This window comes from Tachyglossus aculeatus, chromosome 1 (genome assembly GCF_015852505.1).
Source record: "Tachyglossus aculeatus isolate mTacAcu1 chromosome 1, mTacAcu1.pri, whole genome shotgun sequence".
In the NCBI taxonomy this organism is placed as follows: Eukaryota; Metazoa; Chordata; class Mammalia; order Monotremata; family Tachyglossidae; genus Tachyglossus; species Tachyglossus aculeatus.
Genome location: NC_052066.1, coordinates 65,971,926 through 65,994,194, shown reverse-complemented (window position 1 = coordinate 65,994,194; position 22,269 = coordinate 65,971,926). Strand labels below are relative to the sequence as shown.

Genomic DNA, 22,269 nt, shown 5'->3' with positions numbered 1-22,269 from the left:
ATGGGTTCAAACCCCGGCTCTGCCAATTGTCAGCTGTATGACTTTGGGCAAGTCACTTTACTTCTCTGTGCCTCAGTTACCCTATCTGTAAAATGGGGATTGAGACTGTGAGCCTCACGTGGGACAACCTGATCAACTTGTATCTACCCCAGCGCTTAGAACAGTGCTTTGCACATAGTAAGCGCTTAACAAATACCAACATTATTATTATTATTATAACCGGTTGGAAGGGTGGTTCCCAGACCCATTATGCATTCAGCAGCCAGTAGATATCTAAGGGAACCAGCTCGATAATGTTCCCAATTTATTTCACAGAGAGCTGCCACACACCCAGAAGCCCAAGGTGTCCTTTATTTTGGATCGAAAGCTCCCTGTGTGCGGGGATTCATTCAATTATATTTATTGAGCGCTTACTGTGTGCAAAGCACTGTACTAAGCTCTTGGGTAAGTACAGTTTAACAGTAAACAGACACATTCCCTGCCCACAATGAGTTTACAGTCTCAAGGGGGAGACAGACATTTATATAAATAAATTGCAGATATGAGAAATGGATTACGGATATGACAGGGATTGTATCTACCTACTTTATTGTACCCTTTCGAGCACTCAGAACAGTGCTCTGCACACAGAAAGTGCTCAATAAGTATCACTAACTGATTGGTTCATTCATTCATTCAATCGTATTTATTGAGCACTTACTGTGTGCACAGCACTGGACTAAGCACTTGGGAAGTACAAGAGAAGTTAAGAGAAGCAGTGTGACTCAGTGGAAAGAGCCCGGGCTTTGGAGTCAGAGGTCATGGGTTCAAACCCTGGCTCTGCCAATTGTCAGCTGTGTGACTTTGGGAAAGTCACTTACCTTCTCTGTGCCTCAGTTACGTCATCTAGAAAATGGGGATTAAGACTGTGAGCCCCCCATGGGACAACCTGATCACCTTGTAACCTCCCCAGCACTTAGAACAGCGCTTTGCATATAGTAAGCACTTAATCAATGCCATCATCATTATTATTATTATTATTACAAGTTGGCAACATATAGAGACAGTCCCTACCCAACAACAAGTGCTTAGTACGGTGCTCTGCACATAGTAAGCGCTCAATAAATACAATTGAAAAAAAAAACAAAAAAAACAACAGGCTCACAGTCTAGAAGAGGGAGACAGGCAACAAAACAAAACACATAGACAGGTGACAAAATCATCAGAACAAATAGAATTATGGTCCTAAGTGGGGCCACAAGAATGCCAGAGCAACAGGAGGCTGCAATCCGAACTCGACATTCACCCCCATATGATCCTTTTAACCTTTTAGGAGAGGTCCTGGGGTGCTTAATTCATTCATTCAGTCATATTTATTGAGCGCTTACTGTGTGCAGGGCACTGTACTAAGCGCTTGGGAAGTACAAATTGGCAACACATAGAGACGGTCCCTGCCCAACAAGGGGCTCACAGTCTAGGAGGCCTTCCCTCCTCCCCCTCTCTACCCCCCCGCCTTACCTCCTTCCCTTTCCCACAGCACCTGTATATATGTATATATGTCTGTATGTATTTATTACTCTATTTATTTATTTATTTTGCTTGTACATATCTATTCTAATTATTTTATTTTGTTAATATGTTTTGTTTTGTTCTCTGTCTCCCCCTTCTAGACTGTGAGCCCACTGTTGGGTAGGGACCGTCTCTATATGTTGCCAACTTGTACTTCCCAAGCGCTTAGTACAGTGCTCTGCACACAGTAAGCGCTCAATAAATACGATTGATTGATTGATTGATGGATAGAAATGCCAGGCTCCTCTCTGAACTGCACATCTTTCGCATGTACAGCGATCGGTTGGTTACGTTAGCTAAAAGAGGGTCCCACGAGGCATCTTCACGTCATCTTTCCCACGTTCTTCCAGGACAAGAAATTCCTGCTGCGTACTAGAGTCGTGACCGTTTGCTTCGAATCCCTGCCACACACTTCTCATTCCTTGAAAATCAGTGGGATGTTGAGTCCAATTACATACCCGTTCCCGGGGAGGGATGAGTGAGAGCGGTAAAACCCAGACCACCCCCAAGCTTTTTGGGGGCGTGGGGGCGGTGAGCACTCAGTGTTTCACCCACACCCTGATGTTCCTACGGGGGTATCACACAAGAGCGGAGTTGAAAACCCAAACCTCATCAACGGTTAGTCATTTAGCTCTGAAAACAACAAAATGGAGGTCGTCAGTTTCTCCCTGACTCAGAGACGAGAGATGAGGCTTCCAGAAAGTTCCACATTTAAAAATTGTATTTGGACCGTTCAGTTGTTGTCTTGGGTCCTTTCAAGCAAATCAAGTAAGACAGAGTTCCTGTCCCATGTGAGGCTTGCAGTCTCAGTCCTCATTTTCCAGATGAGGTAACTGGGGCCCAGAGAAATGAAATGACTTACCCAAGGTCATACAGCAGACAAGTGGTGGAGCGGGGATTATAACCCATGACACTCTCATCTGATTGCATCTCTGTGCACTCAGAGATGAGAGATGAGGCTTCCAGAAAGTTCCACATTTAAAAATTGTATTTGGGACGTTCTGTTGTTGTCTTGGGCCCGTTCATCAATAATATTAATAATAACGATGGCATTTATTAAGCGCTTACTATGTGCAAAGCACTGTTCTAAGTGCTGGGGAGGCTACAGAGTGATCAGCTTGTCCCACAGAGGGCTCACAGTCAACCCCATTTTCCAGATGGGGTAACTGAGGCCCAGAGAAGTGAAGTGACTTGCCCAAAGTCACACAGCTGACAACTGGCAGAGCCGGTATTTGAACCCTTGACCACTGACTCCAAAGCCCGGGCTCTTTCCACTGAGCCACGCTGCTTCTCTTAATGATGATGATGGCATTTGCTTAAGCACTTACTATGTACCAGGCAATGTATTCAACGCTGGGGTGGATACGAGCAAATCGGATTGGACACGGTCCCTTGTCCCATGTGGAGCTCACAGTCTCAATCCCCACTTTACAGAGGAGGCAACTGAGGCACAGAGAAGTGAAGTGATCTGCCCAAGGTCACAGAGCAGAAAAGTGGCTGAGCGGGGATTAGAACTCATGACCTCATGACGCCACGGCCCACGCTCTATCCACAACACCATGCTGCTTTATTATTTTATTTATTTGATTACTGATGTGTATATATCTATTATTCTATTTATTTTGATGGTATTGACACCTGTCTACTTGTTCTGTTTTGCTGTCTGTCTCCCCCTTCCAGACTGTGAGCCCATTGTTGGGTAGGGAGCGTCTCTATATGTTGCCAAATTATACTTTCCAAGCACTTAGTAGAGTGCTCTGCACACAGTAAGCGCTCAATAAATACAACTGAATGAACGAATGAATGAATCAGGTTGTCCCACGTGGGGCTCCCAGACTTAATCCCCATTTTACAGATGAGGGACCTGAGGAACAGAGAAGTGACTCAACCGCAAGGTCATCCAGCCGACAAATGGCAGAGCTGGGATTAGAACCCACAGCCTCTCACACCCAAGCCCGGGCTCTTTCCACTGGGCCACGCTGCCTCTCTGTGGGTCCATCCCAATTTTCAATCGTGCGATCGTTTCAGGCCTAACCGATGGTCATCCGGATGGCGTAACGTCCCCTTTGCTTCTCTTTTAGACCGTGAGCCCGCTGTTGGGTAGGGACCGTCTCTATATGTTGCTGGCTTGTACTTCCCAAGCGCTTAGTACAGTGTTCTGCACTCAGTAAGTGCTCAAAAATACGATTGATTGATTGATTGCTTCTCTTTTCCAGGTGCTGGAGCCCTTTCTCCCAACCGGACTGGGGCTTCGTGATCCTCTGAACCTCGTCCTGGGGCCGCCCGCCACATGCGCCCTCGCGGCCCGATGGCAGGCCCTCAAGAGCCCCCGAGCTGGTCCTCCTCCCCCAACCTGATCCCCGAGACTCCGAGCCACAGCGGGACCTTCCCCGGGGTCCACGACGACCCCCCTTCCGCGAAGACCCCAGAGGAGCCGCCAGAGAAGGGGCTGCCTCGGGGGGAACCGGCCGAGGCCTGGAGCAGCCCTGTCCCCGCCACGGTGTTGACCAGCGTGAGCGAAGACTCCAGGGACCAGTTTGAGAACAGCGTGCTGCAGTTGAGGGAGCAAGACGAGTCGGAGCCGGCCGGTTCTCCGGGGAACGACGGCGCGATGGATGGGGACGACACCGGAGGCCCAGAGGACATCAAGATCCAGTTCAGCCGGTCGGGAAGTGGCAGCGGCGGCTTTCTGGAAGGACTTTTTGGCTGCCTCAGGCCTGTCTGGAATATCATAGGGAAGGCTTATTCCACAGACTACAAACTGCAGCAGCAAGGTAACAGCGGGAACTTGGGGACTCTCCTCAAAGCCTTGTTGACTTTTGTTATTAGTATCATTAATAATAATAATGATGGCATTTGTTAAACACTCTGTGCAGATAATAATGATGATGGCATTTATTAAGCGCTTCCTATGTGCAAAGCACTGTTCAGGTTACAAGATGATTGGGTTGTCCCACTGGGGGCTCACAGTCTTAATCCTTGTTTCAGATGAGGGAACTGAGGCACAGAGAAGTTAAGTGACTTGCCCAAAGTCACACAACTGACAATTGGCAGAGCTGGGATTTGAACCCATGACCTCTGACTCCAAAGTCCGGGCTCTTTTCCACTGAGCCATGCTGCTTCTCAGTGCAAAGTACTGTTCTAAGCGCTGGGGAGGATACAAGGTGATCAGGTTGTCCCACGTGGGGCTCACAGTCTTAATCCCCATTTTACAGATGAGGTCACTGAGGCACAGAGAAGTTAAGTGACTTGTCCAAGGTCATACAGCTAGCTGACAGTTGGCGGAGCTGGGATTTGAACCCATGACTTCTGACTCCCAAGTCCAGACTGAGCCCCCTTCGTTCCTCTCCCCTCCTCCCCCTCTCCATCCTCCCACCTTACCTCCTTTCCCTCCCCACAGCACCTGTATATATGTTTGTATGTATATACTATTTCTCCTCCCTTATTTCTCCTCCCTTACTGACACCCATGCCCATCACCCCTGCCAGCTCTCCCGTACATTCAACTCCCTTCTCAGGCCCCCGGTTCCTCCCCCTCCTCCTTCCCTCACCCCCAACGATCTGGCCTCCTACTTCATTAACAAAATTAAATCCATCAGGTCCGACCTCCCCAAAGTCTCTTCTCCCCTTTCTCCAACCCCCCGGCTCTCAACACTGTCTGCTCCTCTCCCATCCTTCCCAGCGGTATCCTCAGAGGAACTCTCCTCCCTCCTCTCAAGTGCTACTCCGGCCACCTGTGCTTCTGACCCCATTCCCTCTCATCTTATGAAATCTCTCGCTCCATCCCTTCTCCCCTCCTTAACTTCCATCTTCAACCGCTCACTCTCCACTGGTTCCTTCCCCTCTGCCTTCAAACATGCCCATGTCTCTCCCATCCTAAAAAAACCCTCTCTTGACCCCACCTCACCTTCTAGTTATCGTCCCATATCCCTCCTACCATTCCTTTCCAAACTCCTTGAACGAGTTGTCTACACGCGCTGCCTAGAATTCCTCAACAACAACTCTCTCCTCGACCCCCTCCAGTCTGGCTTCTGTCCCCTTCATTCCACGGAAACTGCCCTCTCAAAGGTCACCAATGACTTCCTGCTTGCCAAATCCAACGGCTCATACTCTGTCCTAATCCTCCTCGACCTCTCAGCTGCCTTTGACACTGTGGACCACCCCCTTCTCCTCAACACGCTATCTGACCTTGGCTTCACAGACTCCGTCCTCTCCTGGTTCTCCTCTTATCTCTCCGGTCGTTCTTTCTCAGTCTCTTTTGCAGGCTCCTCCTCCCCCTCCCATCCTCTTACTGTGGGGGTTCCCCAAGGTTCAGTGCTTGGTCCCCTTCTGTTCTCAATCTACACTCACTCCCTTGGTGACCTCATTCGCTCCCACGGCTTCAACTATCATCTCTATGCTGATGACACCCAGATCTACATCTCTGCCCCTGCTCTCTCCCCCTCCCTCCAGGCTCGCATCTCCTCCTGCCTTCAGGACATCTCCATCTGGATGTCTGCCCGCCACCTAAAGCTCAACATGTCGAAGACTGAGCTCCTTGTCTTCCCTCCCAAACCTTGTCCTCTCCCTGACTTTCCCATCTCTGTTGACGGCACTACCATCCTTCCCGTCTCACAAGCCCGCAACCTTGGTGTCATCCTCGACTCCGCTCTCTCGTTCACCCCTCACATCCAAGCCGTCACCAAAACCTGCCAGTCTCAGCTCCGCAACATTGCCAAGCTCCGCCCTTTCCTCTCCATCCAAACCGCTACCCTGCTCATTCAAGCTCTCATCCTATCCCGTCTGGACTACTGCATCAGCCTCCTCTCTGATCTCCCATCCTCGTGTCTCTCTCCACTTCAATCCATACTTCATGCTGCTGCCCGGATTATTTTTGTCCAGAAACGCTCTGGGCATATTACTCCCCTCCTCAAAAACCTCCAATGGCTACCGATCAATCTGCGCATCAGGCAGAAACTCTTCACCCTGGGCTTCAAGGCTGTCCATCACCTTGCCCCCTCCTACCTCACCTCCCTTCTCTCCTTCTACTGCCCAGCCCGCACCCTCCGCTCCTCCACCGCTAATCTCCTCACTGTACCTCGTTCTCGCCTGTCCCGCCATCGACCCCCGGCCCACGTCATCCCCTGGGCCTGGAATGCCCTCCCTCTGCCCATCCGCCAAGCTAGCTCTCTTCCTCCCTTCAAGGCCCTGCTGAGAGCTCACCTCCTCCAGGAGGCCTTCCCAGACTGAGCCCCTTCCTTCCTCTTCCCCTCGTCCCCCTCTCCATCCCCCCGTCTTACCTCCTTCCCTTCCCCACAGCACCTGTATATATATATATATATGGTTGAACATATTTATTACTCTATTTATTTATTTATTTATTTTACTTGTACATTTCTATCTTATTTATTTTATTTTGTTGGTATGTTTGGTTCTGTTCTCTGTCTCCCCCTTTTAGACTGTGAGCCCACTGTTGGGTAGGGACTGTCTCTATGTGTTGCCAATTTGTACTTCCCAAGCGCTTAGTACAGTGCTCTGCACATAGTAAGCGCTCAATAACTATGATTGATTGATTGATTGATTGATTGATTTGTACAGATTTATTACTCTATTTTACTTGTACATATTTACTATTCTATTTTATTTTGTTAATATGTTTTGTTTTGTTGTCTGTCTTCCCCTTCTACACTGTGAGCCCGCTGTTGGGTAGGGACCATCTCTATATGTTGCCAACTTGTACTTCCCAAGCGCTTAGTACAGTGCTCTGCACACAGTAAGCGCTCAATAAATACGATCGAATGAATGAATCACCAGGAGAACTGTTGGTAACTTGGTCATACGCTTGGGGAATGGGGTTGGTGATCCCCCCTTTTATACCAGGTCAGTGAAGCCGAGCTACAAGGTAGTCAGCCCCCTCCTCACCTCCGGAAGGAGTCACCCCCACTACCCTCTCCCAAATCCCAGGCATTTATGTAGTGGTTTCTGTTGCTCCTTCTAGACTGTGAGCCCGTTGTTGGGTAGGGACCATCTCTACATAATAATAGCAATAATAATGATGGCATTTATTAAGCGCTTACTATGTGCAAGGCACTGTTCTCAGCGCTGGAGAGGTTACGAGGTGATCAGGTTGTCCCACGGGGGGGTTCACAGTCTTAATCCCTCCCTCTGCCCATCCGCCAAGCTAGCTCTCTTCCTCCCTTCAAGGCCCTACTGAGAGCCCACCTCCTCCAGGAGGCCTTCCCAGACTGAGCCCCTTCCTTCCTCTCCCCACCGTCCCCCCTCCATCCCCCCGAGTCTTACCTCCTTCCCTTCCCCACAGCACCTGTATATATGTATATATGTTTGTACATATTTATTACTCTATTTATTTATTTATTTTACTTGTACATATCTATTCTATTTATTTTATTTTGTTAATATGTTTGGTTTTGTTCTCGGTCTCCCCCTTCTAGACTGTGAGCCCACTGTTGGGTAGGGACTGTCTCTATATGTTGCCAACTTGTACTTCCCAAGCACTTAGTACAGTGCTCTGCACACAGTAAGTGATCCATAAATATGATTGATTGATTGATTAATCCCCACTTTACAGATGAGGTAACTGAGGCACAGAGAAGGTAAGTGACTTGCCCAAAGCCACACAGCTGACAATTGGTGGAGCTGAGATTTGAACCCATGACCTCTGACTCCAAAGCCCGGGCTCTTTCCACTGAGCCATGCTGCTGCCAACTTGTACTTCCCAAGCGCTTAGTACTGTGCCCTGCACACAGTAAGCGCTCAATAAATACGATTGAATGAAATGAATGAATGTTAAGTGCTGAATAACCTGATTAACTTGTATCTACCCCAGCATTTAATAGACTGCCTGGCACATAGGAAGCACTTAACAAATAGCATTTACAACAACAGTGTCAGGGAACTTTAACCCCATACCTTCTCCTCCCTCCCCACACAGCTTTCATTGTTGCTAAGAAATGGGGAAGCATCACGTCTGGATTTGTTTTCTCCAGCTTAAATAAAAATAATACGGTCAGTATACACATACACATATTTTATATATTGGGGAGAGCCGCAAAGCATAGTGGACTCTTGGACTGGGAGTCAGAAGGTCATGGGTTCTAATCCTGGCTCCACCACTTATCTGCTTTGTGACCACTTCACTTCTCTGGGCCTCAGTTACCTCATCTGTGAAATGGGGATTGAGCCTGTGAGCCCCATGTGGGACGGGGACTGTGTCCAGCCCAGTTTGCTTGTACCCACCCCAGTGCTTAGTACAGTGCCTGGCTCATAGTAAGCGCTTAACAAATACCTTCATTATTATTCATTCATTCATTCAATTGTATTTATTGAGCACTTACTGTATGCAGAGCACTGTACTAAGCGCTTGGGTAGTACAAGTCGGCAACATATAGAAACGGTCCCTACCCAACAATGGGCTCACAGTCTAGAAATTGAAGACCATTATTATACATATAATATGACGATGATGGCATTTATTAAGCGCTTACTATGTGCAAAGCAAATATGTATGTATATACTGACCATATTATTTGTATTTACACACAAACACACACACACACACATTTGATCCTCAGATTGCTTTTCATAATCATCAGAAACATTTATTGTGTTCCTACTGTGTGAAAAGGACTGAACTAGGGGCTTAGGAACATTTCAGAGAAGTTTCAAAATAGTCCGCTTCTTCATTCTAGTGGTGGTGGGGATAGAAGACTAGGGCTATGTGAATGATTTAGTCATTTAATAATAATAATAATGGCATTTACTAAGCACTTACTATGTGCAAAGCACTATTCTAAGCACTGGGGATGTTACAAGGTGATCAGGTTGTCCCACGTGGGGCTCACAGTCTCAATCCCCATTTTACAGATGAGGTAACTGAGGCACAGAGAAGTTAAGTGACTTGCCCAAAGTCACACAGCTGACAATTGGCAGAGCCGGTTTGAACCCATGACCTCTGACTCCAAAACCCGTGTTCTTCTCCACTGAGCCACACTGCTTCTCTACTTTTAAAAGTACACATCTTAACTAAAGAGGAAACATAGCTTTGGTTTAGGGCTCTTCCGAAGTTATGCAGGGAAATGACATAGGAATTAGTGCGGCAATAAAAAGAACATGGGCCTGGGATTTAGTGGGATTTGGGGTCTAATCCCAGCTCTGCTATTTGCCTACCTTGGGCAAGACACTTCACTTCTCTGGGCTTCAGATTTCTCATCTGTAAAATGGGGATTCAATCTCCCTCCCCCTGTTCTCTGGGCCTCAGTTACCTCATCTGTAAAACGGGGATGGGATGAAGACCGTGAACCCCACGTGGGACAGGGACTAATCTTGGCTCCGCTGCTTGTCAGCTGTTTGACTTTGGGCAAGCGCTTAGTACAGTGCTCTGCACACAGTAAGCGCTCAATAAATACGATTGATTGATTCTCTGTGCCTCAGTTACCTCACCTGTAAAATGAGGATTAAGACTGCGAGCCCCACGTGGGACAAACTGATTACCTTGTATCCACCCCAATGCTTAGTGCAGTGCCTGGCACATAGTACGTGCTTAAGAAATACCACTAAAAGCGCCAGATGGGGTAGGGATTGTGTCCAACCAGATTACCTTGTATCTGCCTCTGTGGATGGGAAATATTATTATTATTTTTAGCCAGGCATATTTAAGGCTCCCAGGAGATAGTAGTTACTGTCTTGTGCTTTTTCTTATTTCAAGTCCCCTGAGGCTAATATCACCATTAGAATGATCCAAAAAACATTTCAGTTTTCTGAGCTTAATTCATTATGGGAATTGACAGCTTTGCTTATGCTTCTCTTGTGTTATTAATCTGTGTTAGTCTGTTTTAGAGTTGGATGTAGTGTTAAGAAGGAGACAGTGCTGGCCACAGGACAATACCACCAAGGCTCTTATTATCAATCAATCAATCAATCGTATTTATTGAGCGCTTACTGTGTGCAGAGCACTGTACTAAGCGCTTGGGAAGTACAAGTCACATAGAGACAGTCCCTACCCAACAGCAGGCTCATAGTCTAGAAGGGGGAGACAGAGAACAAAACCAAACATACTAACAAAATAAAATAAATACAATAGATATGTACAAGTAAGATAAATAAATAGAGTAATAAATATGTACAAACATATATACATATATACAGGTGCTGTGGGGAAGGGAAGGAGGTAAGATGGGTGGGATGGAGAGAGGGACAAGGGGGAGAGGAAGGAAGGGGCTCAGTGTGGAAAGGCCTCCAGGAGGAGGTGAGTGATAGTAGTAATAATAGTAACAATAATAATAATAGTAATATTTGTTAAGCACTATGTGCCAAACACTGTTCTAAGCGCTGGGGGGGGATACAAGGTGATCAGATTGTCCCACATGGGACTCACAGTCTTAATCCTCATTTCACAGATGAGGTAACTGAGGCACAGAGAAGGGAAATGACTTGCCCAAAGTCACACAGCTGACAAGTGGTGGAAATGGGATTAGAACCCACGACCTCTGACTCCCAAGCTCGGGCTTTTTCCACTAAGCCACGCTGATTCTCCAGTAGTAGTAGTGGTCCAAGTGTTTATTGCTTTCTGTGTGCAGAAATCTGTAGTAAACTCTGGGAAAGTCAGTCAGTCAATCATATTTATTGAGTGTACAGGGCACCATAGTAAGCGCTTGGGAGAGTACACCATAACGATATCACAGAGACATTCCCTGCCCACAGTGAGCTACAGTCTAGTGGGGGAGACAGACCATCATCATCATCATCATCATCAATCGTATTTATTGAGCGCTTACTGTGTGCAGAGCACTGTACTAAGCGCTTGGGAAGTACAAATTGGCAACATATAGAGACAGTCCCTACCCAACAGTGGGCTCACAGTCTAAAAGGGGGAGACAGAGAACAAAACCAAACATACTAACAAAATAAAATAAATAGAAAAGATATGTACAAGTAAAATAAATAAATAAATAAATAGAGTAATAAATATGTACAAACATATATACATATATACAGGTGCTGTGAGGAAGGGAAGGAGGTAAGATGGGGGGATGGAGGGGGGGACGAGGGGGAGAGGAAGGAAGGGGCTCAGTCCGGGAAGGCCTATATAAGGTCAATTAAATAAATTACAGATACGTACAGAAGTACTGTGGGGCTGGGAGGAAGGGGATGAATAAAGAGAGCAGTTTAGGTAGTTAAAGAAGAGGAAAAGAGGGCTTAGTCTGGGAAGATCTGTTAGAGGAGATGTGCTTTCAATCAGGCTTTGAAGCCAGGGAGAGGAGGGAGGGCGTTCCAAGCCAGAGGCAGGATGTGGACCAGGGGTTGGTGACGAGACAGATGACATCGAGGTACAGTAAGATAGTTATCATTAGAGGACCGAAGTGTGTGGGCTGGAATGTAGAAGGACAGTAGTAAGGTGAGGTAGGAGGGGGCAAGGTGATTGAGTGTTTTAATGGCGATGGTGATTAGTTTCTGTTTGATGCGGAGGTGGATGGGCAACCGTTGGAGTTTCTTGAGGAGTGAGAAAAACATGGCCTGAATGTTTCTGTAGAAAAATGATCCGGGCAGTGAAGTGTGGACTGGAGTTGGGGGAAAATCTACATAGCCTGAATGCTCCTGTAGAAAAATGATGCGGGCAGTGAAGTATGGACTGGAGTGGGGGAAAAATATGCAGGTAGGAATGTAGACAGAGTCCATCAGGAGACTCAATTTAAGAATATAAAAATGGGGAGAAGGGGCTGGAGACAGACAAATCTTGTCTTCTGCTGCCAAGCTTGGAGAAGCAGCGTGGCTCAATGGAAAGAGAACGGGCTTTGGAGTCAGAGGTCAGGGGTTCAAATCCCGGCTCTGCCAGTTGTCAGCTGTGTGACTTTGGGCAAGTCACTTCACTTCTCCGGGCCTCAGTTACCTCATCTGTAAAATGGGGATGAAGACTGTGAGCCCCCCCGTGGGACAACCTGATCACCGTGTAACCTCCCGAGCGCTTAGAACAGTGCTTTGCACATAGTAAGCGCTTAATAAATGCCATTATTATTGTTATTATTATAAGTAGTCTCTGTTCCATAGCGGCACCATGGGCACATCACTTCCAAAATGCCCCACCTCCATCTGCAATCATTCTGGTAGTGGATCCACAGAGTTTTCTTGGTAAAAATGTGGAAGTGTTTGACCATTACCTTCTTCCGTGCAGTCAGCTTGAGTCTCCGCCCTTGACTCTCTCCTGTGCCGCTGCTGCCCAGCACGGGTGAGTTTTGACTTGTAGTAGATTGCCTTCCACTCACTAGCAACTGGCCAAGCTAGGAAGGGAATGGGTAGGCCTCTGCTTGACTCTCCCTCCAATATTTGAGACTGGTAGATGACTGGAAACTCCCCAGGTGTGACCCTGAGAGGGCAATGGACAAATCAGCAGTGATGAAACAATAATAATAATAAAACAACAATAATAACTGTTTGTTCATCTATTTTCTGGAAGGCAACTCTCTCTGGAGAAGCGGCGTGGTTTAGTGGATAGAGCACGGGCCTGGGAGTTGGAAGGTCAAGGGTTTGAATTCCAGCTCCACCACTTGTCAGTTGTGTGATCTCGGGCAAGTCACTTCATTTCTCTGTGCCTCAGTGACCTCATCTGTAAAACGCTTAGTACAGTGCTCTGTGCTCAATAAATACGATTGAATGAATGAATAAAACGGGGATGGAGCCTGGAGGTCCCAGGTGGATCAGGGATAGGGATAGTTATTTGTTCATTCAATTATATTTATTGAGCACTTACTGTGTGCGGAGCACTGTACTGAGCGCTTGGGAAGTACAAGTCGATAACATACAGAGACGGTCCCCACCCAACAACAGGCTCACAGTCTAGAAGGGGGAGACAGACAACAAAGCAAAACATGTAGACAGGTGTCAAAATCGTCAGAACTAACAGAATTAAATAATAATGATGACATTTATTAAGCGCTTACTATGTGCAAAGCACTGTTCTAAGCGCTAGGGAGGTTACAAGGTGATCAGGTTTTCCCACAAAGGGCTCACAGCCTTAATCCCCATTTTGCAGATGAGGTAACTGAGGCACAGAGAAGTTAAGTGACTTACCCAAAGTCACACAGCTGACAATTGGCAGAGCCGGGATTTGAACCCATGACCTCTGACTCTAAAGCCCGTGCTCTTTTCCACTGAGCCACGCTGCTTCTCTAGCATATATTCTATATTAAAGCTATATGCACATCAGTAACAAAATAAATAGTAAATATGTACAAAGAAATAAATAAAGTAATAAATCTGTACAAATATATATACAGGTGCTGTGGGGAGGGGAAGGTGGTAGGGCCAGGGAATGGGGAGGAGGAGAGGAAAAAGGAGGCTCAGTCAGGGAAGGCCTCCTGGAGGAGGTGAGCTCTCAGAAGGGCTTTGAAGGGAGGAAGAGAGCTAGTTTGGCAGACATGTAGAGGGAGGGCATTCCAGCCCGGGGGAGGACTTGGGCCGGGGGTCGACGGTGGGACAGGCGAGAACGAGGCCCAGTGAGGAGGTTAGCGGCGGCAGAGGAGCGGAGGGTGTGGGCTGGGCTGGAGAAGGAGAGAAGGGAAATGAGGTAGGAGGGGGCGAGGGGATGGACAGCCTTGAAGAAGAGAGTGAGGAGTTTTTGCCTGATTCGTAGGTTTACAGGCAGCCACTGGAGATTTTTGAGGAGAGGAGTAACGTGCCCAGAGCGTTTCTGCACAGAGATAATCCGGGCAGCAGAGTGAAGTATAGACTGAAATGGGGAGAGACAGGAGGATGGGAGATCAGAGAGGAGGCTGTTGCAGTAATCCAGTTGGGATGGGATGAGAGATTGAACCAGCAAGGTAGTGGTTTGCATGGAGCGGAAAGAGTGGGTCTCGGTGATGTTGCGGAGGTGAGACTGGCAGGTTTTGGTGACAGATTGGATGTGTGGGGTGAACGAGAGAGCAGAGTCGAGGATGACACCAAGCTTGTGGGCTTGTGAGACGGGAAGGATGGTAGTGCCATCTACAGTGACGGGAAAGTCAGGGAGAGGGCAGGGTTTGGGAGGGAAGATAAGGAGTTCAGTTATCATTAGAGGACCAAAGTGTCAAATCCCATTTCCTTGTATTCACCCCAGGGCTTAGTACAGTGCCTGGCACACAGTAAGTGCTTAACAAATACCACAGTTACTATTATTATCATTAGGTGGTTGAGGCTGAGGTTGAGGTTGAGGTGTATACTCCTTCAAAGGGGGAGTTGTCTTGGGTGAGTCCAGACTTTGATCCTCACTTTTCCGACCCTTACCAGATACGTGGGAGGTGCCGTTTGAGGAGATCTCGGAGCTGCAGTGGCTGGGCAGTGGAGCCCAAGGGGCTGTCTTCCTGGGAAAGTTCCGAGCCGAAGAGGTGGCCATCAAGAAAGTGAGAGAACAGAACGAGACGGACATCAAACACTTGCGGAAGTTGAAGCATCCGAACATCATCGCTTTCAAGTAGGTCAAGACTTTCTTCTTCTTTTGAATTCGTACTCCTTTGTAGGAAAGTGATATGCCTTTTTGTTCCTGCTCTCAGTGAGAAGGGAGATGATTCTGAGTGTGTTCTCCCCGTGAAAGAGGAATGCTCCCCATTCTCATCCAGATTCCTTCCATAAGCATTCACTCATTTATTCAATCGTATTTATTGATCGCTTATTGTGTGCAGAGCACTGTACTAAGGGCTTGGGAAGTACAAGTTGGCAACATATAGAGACGGTCCCTCCCCAACAACGGGCTTAGATTCATTCATTCATTCATTCAATCGTATTTATTGAGCGCTTACTGTGTGCAGAGCACTGTACTAAGCGCTTGGGAAGTACAAGTCGGCAACATATACAGTCCCTCCCCAACAACGGGCTCACAGTCTAGAAGGGGGTGACAGACAACAAAACAAAACATGTGGACAGGTGTCAAGTCCTCAGAATAAATAGAAATAAAGCTAGATGCACATCATTATCAAAATAAATAGAATAGTAAATATGGACAAGTAAAATAGAGTAATATATACAGGTGCTGTGGGAAGGAGAAGGAGGTAGGGCTGGGGGGATGGGGAGAAGGAGAGGAAAAAGGGGGCTCAGTCTGGGAAGGCCTCCTGGAGGAGGTGAGCTTTCAGTAGGAGAAGCATAGAACTAAACCAATCCATCGGTCAATCCATCAGTTTTTTTAAATGGTATCTGTAAAGTGTTTATTAATGTCTGTGCCCCCGTCTAGACTGTAAGCTCAATGTGGGCAGGGAATATGTCTGCTTGTTGTTATATTGTACTCTCCCAAAAGTGCTTGGTACAGTGCTCTGCACACAGTAAGCGCTCAGTAAATACGATTGGATGAATGAGTGGATAGAGCACATGCCTGGGAGTCAGAAGGTCATGAGTTCTAATCCTGGCTCCGCCACTTGTCTTCTGTGTAACCTTGGGGAAGTCACTTCCCTCTTCGGGGCCTCAGTTCCCTCATCTGTAAAATGGGGATTGAAACTGTGAGCCCCAGGTGGGACAGGGACTGTGTCCAACCCGATTCGCTTATATCCACCCCAGCTCTCAGTACAGTGCCTGGCACATAGTAAGCACTTAACAAATGCCGTAATCATCATTATTATTATTACCACTATTTACTTTGTGTTAAACACTGTTCTAAGCTCTGGAGTAGATACAAGTGAATTAGGCTGGACGCAGTCCCTGTCCCGCATGGGGCTCACAGTCCAAGTAGGAGGGAGAACAGGGGAACTGAGGCACAGAGACATTAAGTGACTTGCCCAAGGTCACACAGCAAGTGATTGGCAGAGCCGGGGTTAGGGCCCAGGTCCTCTGACTCCTGTGCTCTTTCCACCAGGTCATGCTGCTTCAGTGGTATGTGTTCATTCATTCAATCGTATTTATTGAGTGCTTACTGTGTGCAGACCACTATACTAAGCGCTTAGGGAAGTACAATACAGTGCTTGCTTTTTGCAGAGCATTGTACTGAACTTTGGGAAGAGTACAATAAGGTTGATAGACATGATCCCTGCCCTCAAGGAACTTACAGTCTAAGAGGGGAACTAACAGATGCTTCAGTAGTCTTTCACCAAAATTGTTCACTCATTCATTCATTCAATCATATTTATTGAGCGCTTACTGTGTGCAGAGCACTGTACTAAGTGCTTGGGAAGTACAAGTCGGCAACATATAGAGACGGTCCCTACTCAGCAGCGGGCTCACAGTCTAGAAGACGGGCTTACAGGCGACTGCTATCAGCCCTTTCTTTCCGAGCCTCACACTGCTTTATAGAGCAGTGTGGCCTAGTGGAAAGAGCATAGGCTGGGAGTCGGGGGTTCTGGGTTCTAATCCCGACCCTACTACTTGCAACGTGACCCTGGGCAGGTCACCTGACTTCTCTGTGCATCAGATATCACATCTGTAAAGTGGGGATTCAATCCCTGGACTGCCTCCCCCTCGAACTGTATAGGACAGGGACTGTGTCTGATCTGATTGCATTGCCTCTGCCACTGCACTTAGTAGAGTGCTTGGCATATAGTAGTGCTTAAGAAATACCACAATTATCACTATTAAGATTATTATAATTATTATACATAGAGTTGTGGATGACGGTCCATTCTGTGCCATCTCCCTCTAGACTATAAGCTCACTGTGGGCAGGAATGTGTCCATTTATTGTTGGATTGTATTCTCCCGAGCGCTTACTACTGTGCTCTGCACACAGTAAGCGCTCATTAAATACGATCGATTGACTGACTAAATGAATGTGTTTTGGAGGGTGCACACCAGCTCTGTAGAGTCTTTAAATTCAATAGTATTTATTGAGCGCTTATTTTATGCAAAGCAATGTACTAAGTGCTTGGGAGAGTGCAATATATAACAACAAATATATAGCTCACAGTGTAAGGAGAGACAGACATTAATATAAATAAATAAATTAATTAATTAATTAAAGATATATACAGGTTTATCCATATGTGCTGTGGGGATGGGAAGGAGGATGAATGAAGGAGCAAGTAAGAGCGGCGCAGAAGGGAGAGGGAGAAGAGAAGAGGGCTTAGTCAGGGAAGGCTTCTTGGAGGAGATATTCTTCATTCTCAGTCTCTTTTGCAGGCTCCTCCTCCCCCTCCCATCCCCTTACTGTGGGGGCTCCTCAAGGTTCAGTTCTTGATCCCCTTCTGTTCTCGATCTACACTCACTCCCTTGGCGACCTCATTCGCTCCCACGGCTTCAACTATCATCTCTACGCTGATAACACCCAGATCTACATCTCTGCCCCTGCTCTCTCCCCCTCCCTCCAGGCTCGCATCTCCTCCTGCCCTCAGGACATCTCCATCTGGATGTCTGCCCACCACCTAAAACTCAATATGTCCTAGACTGAACTCCTTGCCTTCCCTCCCAAACCCTGCCCTCTCCCTGACTTTCCCATCTCTGTTGACGGAACTACCATCCTTCCCGTCTCACAAGCCCTCAACCTTTGTGTCATCCTCGACTCCGCTCTCTTGTTCACCCCTCACATCCAAGCCATCACCAAAACCTGCTGGTCTCAGCTCCGCAAAATTGCCAAGATCTGCCCTTTCCTCTCCATCCAAACCGCTACCCTGCTCGTTCAAGCTCTCATCCTATCCCGTCTGGATTACTGCATCAGCCTTCTCTCTGATCTCCCATCCTCTTGTCTCTCCCCACTTCAATCCATACTTCACGCTGCTGCCCGGATTGTCTTTGTCCAGAAATGCTCTGGGCATGTTACTCCCCTCCTCAAAAATCTCCAGTGGCTACCAATCAACCTACGCATCAGGCAGAAACTCCTCACCCTGGGCTTCAAGGCTGTCCATCCCCTCGCCCCTTCCTACCTCACCTCCCTTCTCTCCTTCTCCAGCCCAGCCCGCACCCTCCGCTCCTCTGCCGCTCATCTCCTCACTGTGCCTTGTTCTCGCCTGTCCCGCCGTCGACCCCCGGCCCACGTCATCCCCCTGGCTTGGAATGCCCTCCCTCCGCCCATCTGCCAAGCTAGCTCTCTTCTTCCCTTCAAGGCCCTACTGAGAGCTCACCTCCTCCAGGAGGCCTTCCCACACTAAGCCCCCTCCTACGTCTCCCCCTCCTCCCCCTCTCCATCCCCCCACCTTACCTCCTTCCTTTCCCCATAGCACCTGTATATATGTATATATGTTTGCATGTATTTATTACTCTATTTATTTATTTCACTTGTACATATTTATTCTATTTATTTTATTTTGTTAATGTGTTTTGTTTTGTTGTCCGTCTCCCCCTTCTAGACTGTGAGCTCACTGTTGGGTAGGGACCGTCTCTATATGTTGCCAACTTGTACTTCCCAAGTGCTTAGTACAGTGCTCTGCACATAGTAAGCGCTCAATAAATACGATTGATTGATTGATTGAGATATGCACACATAGAGAACTTATGGGCAACTGGGCACACTCTACCTGCCCCTCAAGGGAAATGTCACCACTGAATCTGGAGCCACAAGGTAGGCGGGATCCTGGGAACTTGGCACCTTCACCCTGCGGATGATTGCTGACAGTTCCAAAAAAAGGTTCATTTCTGGTCAAACCTGGGGCGGGAACACTGGAAGCCGGCCACGATGTGAGAAAGAGCAGCTGTTTGGCAGTCTCAAAACACATTTCCTGAGCAGTGCAGAGAAATCTTTCTCTTGTGTGGGTTTTCAGGCCCAGGTTTGAAGGAAGGTGAGTCAGAACGGAGTCGGAAAATGGGGAAGAATGCCCAAAGTCGGGTTCTTGAAGTGCTGACAAGTACTTGGCTTTTCCTCCCGTGGGAGAGAAGCACAGGTAGCTGTGTAATAAGAGGGCAAAACGTCAGGGCCTTGGTAACTGGGAAAGAGTCACGTTGATCCATGGCCTCGGAGCCCGCCCTGAGAGTTTCCGCGTATGTGGTGATTATAATTACATATCTTCTCGCCTCCTTAGACTGCCATTTGGGACACGGGACTGTGTCTGATCTGTTTTTGTTGTTCTCAGCACATGTTGAATGCTTAATAAATGCCACGATGATTATTATTGTTACGGCGGTGTCACCAGGCCCCTCTGAGAGTCACACCTGGAGAGTTTCCAGTCCTCTACCAGTCTCGACTATGGGAGGGAGAATCAAGCAGAGGCCTAACCTTTCCATATCAATCCTCGCTTGGGCTCTGGCTAGCTAGTGGCAGGCAATCGGCTACAAGTCAAAACTCCCCTGTGCCGGGCGGTAGCGGCGTGGGAGAGAGTCGAGGGCGGAGACTCGAGTTGACTGCGTGGAAGGAGGCAGTGGGGTAAACCATTTCCTTATTTTTACCAAGAAAACTCAGTGGATCCACTACCAGAACAATTGCAGATGGAGGTGGGGTGCTCTGGGAGAGATGTGTCTTGGTGTCGCTATGGGTTAAAGACGATTTCACAGCATAATAATAATAATGATGGTATTTGTTAAGCGCTTACTATGTGCAAAGCACTGTTCTTAGCATAAGGGAAGACAAGTCTCATTGGGGCACAGACAGAAAGCTGCTTATTGCAAATATTGAAAAGCAGCATGGCCTAGTGGATAGAGCAAGGGCCTGGGCGTCAGAAGGACCTCGGTTCTTATCCCAGTTATGCCATTTTTCTGCCGTTTGACCTCCATCCCTTTTGCCCTTTCCTTCTGCACCTCACTGCTTTCCTACTACAACCCAGCCCACGTAATAATAATTATAACAATAATGGCATTTGTTAAGCGCTTACTATGTGCAAAGCACTGTTCTAAGCGCTGGGGAGGTTACAAGGTGATCGGGTTGTCCCACGAGGGGCTCACGGTCTTCATCCCCATTTTCCAGATGAGGGAACGGAGGCCCAGAGAAGTGAAGTGACTTGCCCCAAGTCACACAGCTGACAATTGCGTGGCTCAGTGGAAAGAGCCCGGGCTTTGGAGTCAGAGGTCATGGGTTCAAATCCCCGCTCCGCCACTGACAGCTGTGTGACTTTGGGCAAGTCACTTCACTTCTCTGGGCCACAGTTCCCTCATCTGGAAAATGGGGATGAAGATTGTGAGCCCCCCATGGGATAACCTGATCACCTTGTAACCTCCCCAGCGCTTAGAACAGTGCTTTGTGCATAGTAAGCGCTTAACAAATACCATTATTATTATAATTATTATTCTTAATTGGTGGAGCCAAGATTTGAACCCATGACCTCTGACTCCAAAGCCCGCGCTCTTTCCACTGGGCCACACTGCTTTGCTCCTCTAATGTAAACCAACTCACCGTACTTCGTTCTCATTTATCTTGCCTCCGACTTCTCGCCCACATTCTGCCTCTGGCCTGGAATGCCCTCCCTCTTCATACCCGACAGACAATTACTCTCGCCACCTTCTTACTGAAGGCCCATCTCCTCCAAGAGGCCTTCCCTGACTGAGCCCTCCTTTCCTCTCCCCCATCCCCTTCAGTATCACACTGTTTTGCTCCCTTTATTGACCCCTCCTTCAGTCCCAAGGCACTTATATCCATATCCCTAATTTATTTACTTATATTTATTGTATATCAATAAATACATAATAATAAATAATTAACAAATATTCATTCATTCATTCATTCAATCATATTTATTGAGCCCTTACTGTGTGCAGAGAACTGTACTAAGCGCTTGGGAATTACAAGTCGGCAACATATAGAGACGGTCCCTACCAACAACGGGCTCACAGTCTAGAAGGGAGACAGACAACAAAACAAAACATGTGGACAAGTGTCAAGTTATCAGAATAAATAGAAGTAAAGCTAGATGCACATTATTGACAAAATAAATAGAATAGTAAATATGTACAAGTAAAATAAATAGAGTAATAAATCTGTAGAAACATGTACAGGTGCTGTGGGGAGGGGAAGGAGGTAGGGCAGGGGGATGGGGAGGAGGAGAGGATAAAGGGGGCTCACTAATGAACATTCATTCATTCATATTTATTGAGCGCTTACTGTGTGCAGAGCACTGTCCTAAGTGCTTGGGAAGTACAAGTTGGCAACATATAGAGACGGTCCCTACCCAACATCGGGCTCACAGTCTAGAAGGGGGAGACAAACAGAACAAATCATACTAACAAAATAAAATAAAAAGAATAAATATGTACAAATAAAATAAATAAATAGAGTAATAAATACGTACAAACATATATACATATATACAGGGCTTAGAACAGTGCTTAGCACATAGTAAGCGCTTAACAAATACCATTATTATTATTATTACATATAATATTTACTTATATTAATAAGTAAATGTCTGATCCCCCCCTAGACTGGAGGCTCACTGTGGGCAGGGAATGTGTCTGCAAACAGTTATTTTGTATTCGGCGTGGCTCAGTGGAAAGAGCATGGGATTTGGAGTCAGTAATCATGGGTTCAAATCCCGGCTCCGCCAATTGTCAGCTGTGTGACTTCGGGCGAGTCACTTAACTTCTCTGTGCCTCAGTTACCTCATCTGCAAAATGGGGATTGACTGTGAGCCCCACGTGGGACAACCTGATCACCTTGTAGCCTCCTCAGCGCTTAGAACAGTAAGCGCTTAACAAATGCCATCATCATCATTATTATTATTATTCTAAATGCTTAGTACACAGTAAACACTCAATAAATATGATTGATCAATTGTTGGATTGATTGATCTTGGGCAAGTCACTTAACTTCCCTGGGCCTCAGTTCTCCCATCTGCAAAATGTGGGACATGGACTATGTCCAACCTAATTAGCTTGTATCTACCCCAGTGCTTACTACAGTGCCTGGCACACAGTGAGCA

The 22,269-nt window shown here is 47.2% G+C and overlaps 1 protein-coding gene across 1 annotated transcript in view; it reads left to right on the top strand.

Annotated features, from left to right (window-relative positions):
- MAP3K13 (mitogen-activated protein kinase kinase kinase 13) overlaps nt 1–22,269 on the top strand; it is a 169,834-nt gene that overhangs the window by 76,731 nt on the left and 70,834 nt on the right. The window contains 2 exon segments of the mRNA XM_038743278.1: nt 3,765–4,322; nt 14,805–14,988. Of these exon segments, the coding sequence (XP_038599206.1) occupies nt 3,839–4,322; nt 14,805–14,988 (668 nt within the window). The 5' untranslated portion in view covers nt 3,765–3,838.